This window comes from Bombina bombina, chromosome 9 (genome assembly GCF_027579735.1).
Source record: "Bombina bombina isolate aBomBom1 chromosome 9, aBomBom1.pri, whole genome shotgun sequence".
Taxonomy (NCBI): Eukaryota; Metazoa; Chordata; class Amphibia; order Anura; family Bombinatoridae; genus Bombina; species Bombina bombina.
Window position 1 is genome coordinate 9,555,862 of NC_069507.1, and position 12,453 is coordinate 9,568,314.

Below are 12,453 nucleotides of genomic sequence, written 5' to 3' on the forward strand. Positions count from 1 at the left end.
AAGAAGTTGCATACATAAGGCAGTCAGCAGATGTCTGTAGTGCTCATTTAGAAGTATGATGGAAGCCATGCCATTGATTTCCCAGTTCATTCATTTGCTATTCCTATTTTCTGGCATATACAAGTGGTGCCTTGCATTATAGTCTTAGCAAATATCTTGGGGCAAGCAGTGCATGCAGCTCCAGAGTGGAGTCTTACAAAGTGGCTGTGTGATAGGTTAGTTACCTGCGGCACTAGGACCCTGTCTCTAATTCTTGTAGGTGGTTGTTTTGTAACAGCACAAGAGGACAGGGCAGAGGGATAGATAGATGCAGAGAGCGGAAATGTGTCTCTGGTCTGGAGAGAAAGTTTGTCAGTGAAGAATGCCAAATTGTTAATCAGTACAGAACACCATGCAAGCAGAAATTCATACCACACAGTGCAGAAAAATGTCATGCACAAACAAGCCCATCCCCAGTAAATAACATGTAACACTAATCCAACAGTCAGTATAGAGAAAAGTTAGCACTGCACATACTATGACATTTTTGTTAAGAAATTAGTGGACCACTTCAGTCAAATGTAACCCTGGGGGTAATGCAGTAATGGGACACACACATGCAGCATGTACCTTGGAGGCACTGCTGAGATCTTTACATAACTGGATTCCCTCCAATAAACCAGATGTTGGCTTTGTGTCTAGATCTACAAGGGTTGGTGTCTGGGACTTTTTAACTGTATGACCAGCTGCGCTCCAGTCATCATGCTCACCATTTTTTACAGAGTGTGCATCACACTTGGCCTTGTAATTTCTCCGTAAAACATCATTGAGCTCTGATATTATGTGGTCATGTTGGGCCAGAAGCTGCACAGGGGAGCTCCCATAACTGGAAGCCGACCCACCATTCCTCTCCTCGCTATGTGGAGAAATAACATAACTTACTCGAGTGGAAGATTGTGGCCTGGATGGATATGTTGGTAAAGGGGAAATGGCAGAGTTTGGGGTTGAACTGCCGGATAGATTACAGTAATGGAGACTGACTGAAGGTGTTACAGATAATGTAGGGCTGGCAGCTGCAGAGGGTGTTATATACTCTATGGTATATAGCCTGGCCTCAGGCAATGGGGGAATTGGGGGGGTTGCAGTGGGGGTGCTACTATGAGAAACCCCCATGGTGAGAGAAATCCATTCAGATGTGATAGCCTGCACCTCTGGAGAGAACGCTCTGCGTATAGCAAGGGGTGGAGTGGTAGCATGTGCTCTGCAATAACCAGGAGACTTAAAAGAAAAAGAAGATAAAAGGAAGGATAAATGAAAATCTGCAACTTCACATTATCAGAGCAGTTTAATTTACTTTGGTATTTTAATATCTAAGCATTAGTAATGTTTATACAAAGGCTTGACAGCTCCCTGCTCCAAGGACTAGTTACACAGCTGAATCATAGACAAGCGATGCCCCCCACTGACCAGGCTTGGTACCATCCCATGCCTGTCTGTTGTCTATTCAGTTAAGCACCTTTTCTTACTGATGTCATGTACATAAATACTTTAAAATGCTCAGGAACTATTTTGCTGGAATAAAACTACAGAGTACAGAAATGAAACAGCTCTATCTATAAGGTTACATAGTTAAAAATATGTTTCCTTGCTCTAGAATAAGCTTTAAAACTAAATAAACAAAATTATTCTAAGAAAAAACTATATTTAAAAGGTCCACTTTCATTTTAAACAATGTTTTCAATACAGGTGACTGATATAGAAGCCTCTAAATGCTGGACAGCTCACTTATAGACGAGTAATTATATTATACAGATGTGCACTTATATAGACAAGTAATTATATTATACAGATGTGCACTTATACAGACAAGTAATTATATTATACAGGTGTGCACTTATATTATACAGACGAGTACTTATACAGATGTGCACTTATATAGACAAGTAATTATACTATACATATGTACACTTATACAGACAAATAATTATATTATACAGGTGTGCACTTATATTATACAGACGAGTACTTATACAGATGTGCACTTATACAGACAAGTAATTATATTATACAGATGTGCACTTATATAGACAAGTAATTATACTATACATATGTGCACTTATACAGACAAGTAAATATATTATACAGGTGTGCACATATACACACAAGTAATTATATTATACAGCTGTGCACTTATATAGACAAGTAATTATACTATACAGATGTGCACTTATAATGTGCAGGCAAGTACTTATACAGATGTGCACTTATATAGACAAGTAATTATACTATACATATGTGCACTTATACAGACAAGTAAATATATTATACAGGTGTGCACATATACACACAAGTAATTATATTATACAGCTGTGCACTTATATAGACAAGTAATTATACTATACAGATGTGCACTTATAATGTGCAGGCAAGTACTTATACAGATGTGCACTTATATAGACAAGTAATTATATTATACAGGTGTGAACTTATATACACAAGTAATTATATTATACAGATGTGCACTTACACAGATGAGTACTTATACAGATGTGCACTTATATAGACAATTAATTATATTGTACAGATGTTTACTTATATAGAAAAGTAATTTTATTATACAGATGTGCACTTATACACACAAGTAATTATATTATACAGATGTGCACTTATATTATACAGAGGGGTACTTATACAGATGTGCACTTATATTATACAGGCGAGTACTTATACAGATGTGCACTTATATAGACAAGTAATTATATTATACAGGTGTGCACTTATATTGACAAGTAATTACATTATACAGATGTGCACTTATATTATACAGACGAGTACTTATACAGATGTGCACTTATATTATACAGGCGAGTACTTATACAGATGTACACTTATATAGACAAGTAATTATATTGTACAGATGTTTACTTATATAGACAAGTAATTGTATTATACATATGAGTACTTATACAGATGTGCACTTATATAGACAAGTACTTCTAATATACAGATGTGCACTTACCTGTGGGGAAGAGCTCATACTTCTGATAGGAGAATGTGAAGCCTGCAAATCAATATAGTCTGCAGAATGTTTTAGGTGAGGCCTCTTGATGACATCTATGTAGGTTACGGGAAATATCCCCTGGCGGTGGGTACCCAAGATTTTCCCTTCATACCAGTTTTCATCAACTCTCCTGATTAATGTAATTTGTTCTCCCTACAAAACAACCCCGGTGCCTTCATCAGAATCTCATACTTACAATAGTATGTGGACAACCCTACTAATTATTGAGTTCAGGTATTTCAGACACACCTTTTGCTAACAGGTGAATAAAATCCAGCACAAGCCATGATATCTCCATATCTCCACTGACTGTACAATAGGTTATACTGAGTGACTTCTGATTACCTTGTATCTAAGCCTCTGCAGACTGCCCACTTATCTCAGTTTTTTTGACAGACTTGCATTGTAGCCAATCAGTGCAGTAATAATACTCTGAATTACCTGAGTGAGAAATGTATGGCTGCTCTCTCCTTTTAGCTGCAAGCAGAATAATACTCTGAATTACCTGAGTAAGAATGTATAGCTGCTCTCCCTTATACCTGCAAGCAGTAATAATACTCTGAGCTACCCCAGATGAGAAATGTATGGCTGCTCTTCCTTATAGCTGCAAGCAGCAATAATACTCTGAATTACATGAGTAAGAAATGTATAGCTGATCTCCCTTATACCTGCAAGCAGTAATAATACTCTGAGCTACCCCAATGAGAAATGTATGGCTGCTCCTTCCTTATAGATGCAAGCAGTAATAATACTCTGACCTACCCTAGTGAGAAATGTATGGCTGCTCTTCCTTTATAGCTGCAAGCAGAAATAATACTCTGAGCTACGCCAGTGAGAAATGTACAGCCTGCTCTCCCTTATAGCTGCAAGCAGTAATAATACTCTGAGCTACCCAGTGAGAATGTATGGCAGCTCTCCCTTATAGCTGCAAGCAGTAATAATACTCTGAGCTACGGGGTGAGAAATGTACGGTTGCTCTCCCTTATAGCTGCAAGCAGTAATAATACTCTGACCTACCAGTGAGAACTGTATGGCTGCTCTCCCTTATAGCTGCAAGCAGTAATAATACCTGACCTACCTGAGTGAGAAATGTATGGCTGCTCTTCCTTATAGCTGCAAGCAGTAATAATACTCTGACCTACCCCAGTGAGAAATGTATGGCTGCTCTCCCTTATAGCTGTAAGTAGTAATAATACTCTTGACCTACCCAGTGAGAAATGTATGGCTGCTCTCCCTTATAGCTGCAAGCAGTAATAATACTCTGACCTACCCAGTGAGGAAATGTATGGCTGCTCTCCCTTATAGCTGCGAGCAGTAATAATAACTCAGACCTACCTGAGTGAGAAATGTACGGCTGCTCTCCCTTACAGCTGCAAGCACTAATAATACTCTGACCTACCAGTGAGAGAAATGTATGGCTGCTCTCCCTTATAGCTGCAAGCAGTAATAATACTCTGAACTACCCGGTGAGAAATGTATGGCTGCTCCCCCTTATAGCTGCAAGCAGTAATAATACTCTGACCTACCCAGTGATAAATGTATGGCTGCTCTTCCTTATAGCGGCAAGCACTAATAATACTCTGACCTACCTAGTGATAAATGTATGGCTGCTCTTCCTTATAGCTGCAAGGCAGTAATATACTCTGACCTACCCAGTGAGAAATGTATGGCTGCTCTTCCTTATAGCTGCAAGCAGTAATAATACTCTGACCTACCCTAGTGGGAAATGTATGGCTGCTCTTCCTTATAGCTGCAAGCAGTAATAATACTCTGACCTACCCTAGTGAGAAATGTATGGCTGCTCTTCCTTATACCTGCAAGCAGTATAATACTCTGACCTACCCAGTGAGAAATGTATGGCTGCTCTTCCTTATAGCTGCAAGCACTAATAATACTCTGACCTACCCAGTGAGAAATGTATGCTGCTCTTCCTTATAGCTGCAAGCACTAATAATACTCTGACCTACCCTAGTGATAAATGTATGGCTGCTCTTTCAATATAGCTGCAAGCAGTAATAATACTCTACCCTACCCAGTGAGGAATGTATGGGCTGCTCTCCCTTATAAACTGCAAAGCAGTAATAATACTCTAACCTACTCAGTGAGAAATGTATGGCTGCTCTCCCTTTATACCTGCAAGCAGTAATAATACTCTGACCTACCCAGTGAGAAATGTATGGCTGCTCTCCCTTATAGCTGCAAGCAGTAATAATACTCTGGACCTACCCTAGTGAGAAATGTATGGCTGCTCTTCCTTATAGCTGCAAGCAGTAATAATAATCTGACCTACCCTAGAGAGAAATGTATGGCTGCTCTTCCTTATAGCTGCAAGCAGTAATAATACTCTGACCTACCCTAGTGAGAAATGTATGGCTTGCTCTCCCTTATAGCTGTAAGCAGTAACAATATTCTGACCTAACCCAGTGAGAAATGTATGGCTGCTCTTCCTTATAGCTGCAAGCAGTAATAATACTCTGAATTACCTGAGTAAGAAATGTACGGCTGCTCTCCCTTATAGCTGCAAGCAGTAATAATACCCCTGACTACCCGGGTGAGAAATGTATGGCTGCTCTTCCTTATAGCTGCAAGCAGTATTAATACTCTGAACTACCCAGGAGAGAAATGTATGGCTGCTTTCCCTTATAGCTGCAAGCAGTAATAATACTCTGACCTACCCTAGTGAGAAATGTACAGCTGCTCTCCCTTATACCTGCAAGCAGTAATAATACCCTGACTACCGGGGTGAGAAATGTATGGCTGCTCTTCCTTATAGCTGCAAGTAATAATACTCTGACCTACCCAGTGAGAAATGTATAGCTGCTCTCCCTTATAGCTGCAAGCAGTATTAATACTCTGAACTACCGGGGTGAGAAATGTATGGCTGCTCTCCCTTATAGCTGCAAGCACTAATAATACTCTGACCTACCCAGTGACAAATGTATGACTGCTCTCCCTTATAGCTGCAAGCATATTAATACTCTGACCTACCCAGTGAGAAATGTGTGGCTGCTTCTTCCTTATAGCTGCAAGAAGTAATAATACTCTGACCTACCCAGTGAGAAATGTATAGCTGCTCTCCCTTATAGCTGCAAGCAGTATTAATACTCTAAACTACCCGGGAGAGAAATGTATGGCTGCTCTCCCTTATAGCTGCAAGCAGTAATAATACTCTGGCCCTACCCAGTGAGAAATGTATGGCTGATCTCCCCTTATAGCTGCAAGCAGTAATAATACTCTGAGCTACCCTAATGAGAAATGTATGTCTGCTCTCCCTTATAGCTGCAAGCAGTATTAATACTCTAAACTACCCAGGAGAGAAATGTATGGCTGCTCTTCCTTATAACTGCAAGCAGTAATAATACTCTGACCTACCCAGTGAGAAATGTACAGCTGCTCTTCCTTATAGCTGCAAGCAGTAATAATACTCTGACCTACCCAGTGAGAAATGTATGGCTGCTCCCCCTTATAGCTGCAAGCACTAATAATACTCTGACCTACCCTAGTGAGAAATGTATAGCTGCTCTCCCTTATAGCTGCAAGCAGTAATAATACTCTGACCTACCCAGTGAGAAATGTATGGCTGCTCTTCCTTATAACTGCAAGCAGTAATAATACTCTGACCTACCTTAGTGAGAAATGTACAGCTGCTCTCCCTTATACCTGCAAGCAGTATTAATACCCTGACTACCCGGGTGAGATATGTATGGCTGCTCTTCCTTATAGCTGCAAGCAGTAATAATACTCTGACCTACCCAGTGAGAAATGTATGGCTGCTTTCCCATATAGCTGCAAGCAGTAATAATACTCTGACCTACCCTAGTGAGAAATGTACAGCTGCTCTCCCTTATACCTGCAAGCAGTAATAATACCCTGACTACCCGGGTGAGAAATGTATGGCTGCTCTTCCTTATAGCTGCAAGCAGTAATAATACTCTGACCTACCCAGTGAGAAATGTATAGCTGCTCTCTCTTATAGCTGCAAGCAGTATTAATACTCTGAACTACCCGGGAGAGAAATGTATGGCTGCTCTCCCTTATAGCTGCAAGCAGTAATAATACTCTGACCTACCCAGTGAGAAATGTATGGCTGCTCTTCCTTATAGCTGCAAGCAGTAATAATACTCTGATCTACCCAGTGAGAAATGTATGGCTGATCTCCCTTATAGCTGCAAGCAGTAATAATACTCTGAGCTACCCTAATGAGAAATGTATGGCTGCTCTCCCTTGTAGCTGCAAGCAGTATTAATACTCTAAACTACCCAGGAGAGAAATGTATGGCTGCTCTTCCTTATAACTGCAAGCAGTAATAATACTCTGACCTACCCAGTGAGAAATGTATGGCTGCTCTCCCTTATAGCTGCAAGCAGTAATAATACTCTGACCTACATGAGTAAGAAATGTATGGCTGCTCTCCCTTATAGCTGCAAGCAGTAATAATATTCTGACCTACCCAGTGAGAAAACATAATTTATGCTTACCTGATAAATTTATTTCTCTTGTAGTGTATCCAGTCCACGGATCATCCATTACTTGTGGGATATTCTCCTTCCCAAACAGGAAGTTGCAAGAGGATCACCACAGCAGAGCTGCTATATAGCTCCTCCCCTCACAGCCATATCCAGTCATTCGTCCGAAACAAGCCGAGAAAGGAGAAACCATAGGGTGCAGTGGTGACTGTAGTTTAATTAAAATTTAGACCTGCCTGAAAAGGACAGGGCGGGCCGTGGACTGGATACACTACAAGAGAAATAAATTTATCGGGTAAGCATAAAATTATGTTTTCTCTTGTTAAGTGTATCCAGTCCACGGATCATCCATTACTTGTGGGATACCAATACCAAAGCTAAAGTACACGGATGATGGGAGGGACAAGGCAGGAACTTAACGGAAGGAACCACTGCCTGTAGAACCTTTCTCCCAAAAAACAGCCTCTGAAGAAGCAAAAGTATCAAATTTGTAAAATTTGGAAAAAGTATGAAGCGAAGACCAAGTCGCAGCCTTGCAAATCTGTTCAACAGAGGCCTCATTTTTAAAGGCCCAGGTGGAAGCAACAGCTCTAGTAGAATGAGCTGTAATCCTTTCAGGAGGCTGCTGTCCAGCAGTCTCATAGGCTAAACGGATTATACTCCGAAGCCAAAAAGAAAGAGAGGTTGCCGAGGCCTTTTGACCTCTCCTCTGTCAGAGTAAACAACAAACAGGTTAGATGTTTGGCGAAATCTTTAGTAGCCTGTAAGTAAAACTTCAAGGCACGGACTACGTCTAGATTATGCAAAAGACATTCCTTCTTTGAAGAAGGATTAGGACATAATGATGGAACAACAATCTCTTGATTGATATTCTTGTTAGAAACCACCTTAGGTAAAAACCCAGGTTTTGTACGCAGAACAACTTTATCTGAATGAAAGATCAGATAAGAAGAATCACAATGTAAGGCAGATAACTCTGAGACTCTTCGAGCCGAGGAAATAGCATCAGAAAAAGAACTTTCCATGATAGAAGTTTGATATCAATAGAATGAAGGGGTTCAAACGGAACCCCTTGAAGAACTTTAAGAACCAAGTTTAAGCTCCATGGAGGAGCAACAGGTTTAAACACAGGCTTAATTCTAACTAAAGCCTGACAAAATGCCTGAACGTCTGGAACTTCTGCCAGACGCTTGTGTAAAATTATAGACAGAGCAGAAATCTGTCCCTTTAAAGAACTAGCTGATAGTCCCTTTGTCCAAAACCCTCTTGGAGGAAGGACAATATCCTAGGAATCCTAACCCTACTCCATGAGTAATTCTTGGATTCACACCAATGAAGATATTTACGCCATATCTTGTGGTAAATTTTCCTGGTGACAGGCTTTCGTGCCTGTACTAAGGTATCAATTACTGATTTGGAGAAGCCACGCTTTGATAGGATCAAGCGTTCAATCTCCATACAGTCAGTCTCAGAGAAAGTAAATTTGGATGATTGAAAGGACCTTGTATTAGAAGGTCTTGTCTCAGAGGCAGAGTCCATGGTGGAAAGGATGACATGTCCACTAGGTCTGCATACCAGGTCCTGCGTGGCCACGCAGGCGCTATCAATATCACCGATGCTCTCTCCTGTTTGATTTTGGCAATCAGACGAGGGAGCAGAGGAAACGGTGGAAACACATAAGCCAGGTTGAAGAACCAAGGCGCTGCTAGAGCATCTATCAATGCCGCTTCTGGGTCCCTGGACCTGGATCTGTAACAAGGAAGCTTGGCGTTCTGGCGAGACGCCATGAGATCCAATTCTGGTTTGCCCCAACGGAGAACCAATTGAGCAAACACCTCCGGATGGAGTTCCCACTCCCCCGGATGAAAAGTCTGATGACTTAGAAAATCCGCCTCCCAGTTCTCTACACCTGGGATATGGATCGCTGACAGGTGGCAAGAGTGAGTCTCTGCCCAGCAAATTATCTTGGAGACTTCTGACATCGCTAGGGAACTCCTGGTTCCCCCTTGATGGTTGATGTAAGCCACAGTCGTGATGTTGTCCGACTGAAATCTGATGAACCTCAGTGTTGCTAATTGAGGCCAAGCTAGAAGAGCATTGAATATTGCTCTTAACTCCAGAATATTTATTGGGAGGAGTTTCTCCTCCTGAGTCCATGAACCCTGAGCCTTCAGGGAGTTCCAGACTGCACCCCAACCTAGAAGGCTGGCATCTGTTGTTACAATTGTCCAATCTGCTATGTCCATTGCCACTACCATTAAGCCGATTACTTCCATGCACTGAGCCACCGTGGGGCGCGGAATGGAGTGAAGAACACGGCAAGCATTTAGAAGTTTTGATAACCTGGACTCCGTCAGGTAAATTTTCATTTCTATAGAATCTATTAGAGTCCCTAGGAAGGAAACCCTTGTGAGAGGAGATAGAGAACTCTTTTCTTCGTTCACTTTCCACCCATGCGACCTCAGAAATGCCAGAACTATCTCTGTATGAGACTTGGCAATTTGAAAGCTTGACGCCTGTATCAGGATGTTGTCTAGATAAGGAGCCACTGCTATGCCTCGCGGTCTTAGAACCGCCAGAAGAGAGCCCAGAACCTTTGTGAAAATTCTTGGGGCTGTAGCCAACCCGAAGGGAAGAGCTACAAATTGGTAATGCCTGTCTAGAAAGGCAAATCTCAGGAACCGATGATGATTCTTGTGAATCGGAATGTGAAGGTAGGCATCCTTTAAGTCCACTGTGGTCATGTACTGACCCTCTTGGATCAAGGGTAAAATGGTTCGAATAGTTTCCATCTTGAATGACGGAACTCTGAGGAATTTGTTTAGGATCTTTAGATCCAAAATTGGTCTGAAGGTTCCCTCTTTTTTGGGAACCACAAACAGATTTGAATAAAACCCCTGTCCTTGTTCCGTCCACGGAACTGGATGGATCACTCCCATTACAAGGAGGTCTTGTACGCAGCTTAGGAATGCCTCTTTCTTTATCTGATTTGCAGATAATCTTGAAAGGTGAAATCTCCCTTGTGGAGGAGAAGCTTTGAAGTCCAGAAGATATCCCTGAGATATGATCTCCAATGCCCAGGGATCCTGAACATCTCTTGCCCACGCTTGGGCAAAGAGAGAGAGTCTGCCCCCTACTAGATCCGTTGTCGGATAGGGGGCCGCTCCTTCATGCTGTCTTAGAGGCAGCAGCAGGCTTTCTGGCCTGCTTGCCCTTGTTCCAGGACTGGTTAGGTTTCCAGGCCTGCTTGGATTGAGCAAAAGTTCCCTCTTGTTTTGAAGCAGAGGAAGTTGATGCTGCACCTGCCTTGAAATTTCGAAAGGCACGAAAATTAGACTGTTTGGCCCTTGATTTGGCCCTGTCCTGAGGAAGGGTATGACCCTTACCTCCAATAATGTCAGCAATAATTTCTTTCAAACCAGGCCCCGAATAAGGTCTGCCCCTTGAAAGGAATGTTGAGTAATTTAGACTTTGAAGTCACATCAGCTGACCAGGATTTAAGCCATAGTGCCCTACGCGCCTGGATGGCGAATCCGGAATTCTTAGCCGTTAGTTTAGTCAAATGAACAATGGCATCAGAAACAAATGAGTTAGCTAGCTTAAGTGTTCTAAGCTTGTCAATAATTTCAGTCAATGGAGCTGTATGGATGGCCTCTTCCAGGGCCTCAAACCAGAACGCCGCCGCAGCAGTGACAGGCGCAATGCATGCAAGGGGCTGTAAAATAAAACCTTGTTGAATAAACATTTTCTTAAGGTAACCCTCTAATTTTTTATCCATTGGATCTGAAAAAGCACAACTGTCCTCAACCGGGATAGTGGTACGCTTTGCTAAAGTAGAAACTGCTCCCTCCACCTTAGGGACTGTCTGCCATAAGTCCCGTGTAGTGGCATCTATTGGAAACATTTTTCTAAATATAGGAGGTGGGGAAAAGGGCACACGGGTCTATCCCACTCCTTACTAATAATTTCTGTAAGCCTTTTAGGTATTGGAAAAACATCAGTACTCACCGGCACTGCATAGTATTTATCCAGCCTACAACAATTTCTCTGGCACTGCAATTGTGTCACAGTCATTCAGAGCAGCTAATACCTCCCCAAGCAATACACGGAGGTTCTCAAGCTTAAATTTAAAATTAGAAATCTCTGTATCAGGTCTCCCTGATTCAGAGACGTCACCCACAGACTGAAGCTCTCCGTCCTCAGGTTCTGCATATTGTGACGCAGTATCAGACATGGCTCTTACAGCATCTACGCGCTCTGTATCTCGTCTAACCCCAGAGCTATCGCGCTTGCCTCTCAATTCAGGCAATCTGGATAATACCTCTGACAGGGTATTATTCATGATTGCAGCCATGTCCTGCAAAGTAATCGCTATGGGCGTCCCTGATGTACTTGGCGCCATATTAGCGTGCGTCCCTTGAGCGGGAGGCGAAGGGTCCGACACGTGGGGAGAGTTAGTCGGCATAACTTCCCCCTCGACAGACCCCTCTGGTGACAATTCTTTTATAGATAAAGACTGATCTTTACTGTTTAAGGTGAAATCAATACATGTAGTACACATTCTCCTATGGGGCTCCACCATGGCTTTTAAACATAATGAACAAGTAGTGTCCTCTGTGTCAGACATGTTTGTACAGACTAGCAATGAGACTAGCAAGCTTGGAAAACACTTTGAATCAAGTTAACAAGCAAATATAAAAAACGTTACTGTGCCTTTAAGAGAAACAAATTTTGACAAAATTTGAAATAACAGTGAAAAAAAGGCAGTTACACAAACTAAATTTTTACAGTGTATGTAACAAGTTAGCAGAGCATTGCACCCACTTGCAAATGGATGATTAACCCCTTAATACCAAAAACGGAATAATAAATGACAAAAACGTTTTTAAACACAGTCACAACAACTGCCACAGTTCTACTGTGGTTGTTACCCTCCTCAAACATGAC

At 41.8% G+C, this 12,453-nt stretch overlaps 1 protein-coding gene across 1 annotated transcript in view; it reads right to left on the reverse strand.

Moving 5' to 3' along the window:
• SORBS1 (sorbin and SH3 domain containing 1) overlaps positions 1–12,453 on the reverse strand; it is a gene marked incomplete in the record, with an annotated part of 400,431 nt that overhangs the window by 42,650 nt on the left and 345,328 nt on the right. Inside the window, 3 exon segments of the mRNA XM_053691869.1 lie at positions 225–335; positions 610–1,257; positions 2,999–3,193. Coding sequence (XP_053547844.1) covers positions 225–335; positions 610–1,257; positions 2,999–3,193 — 954 coding nt within the window.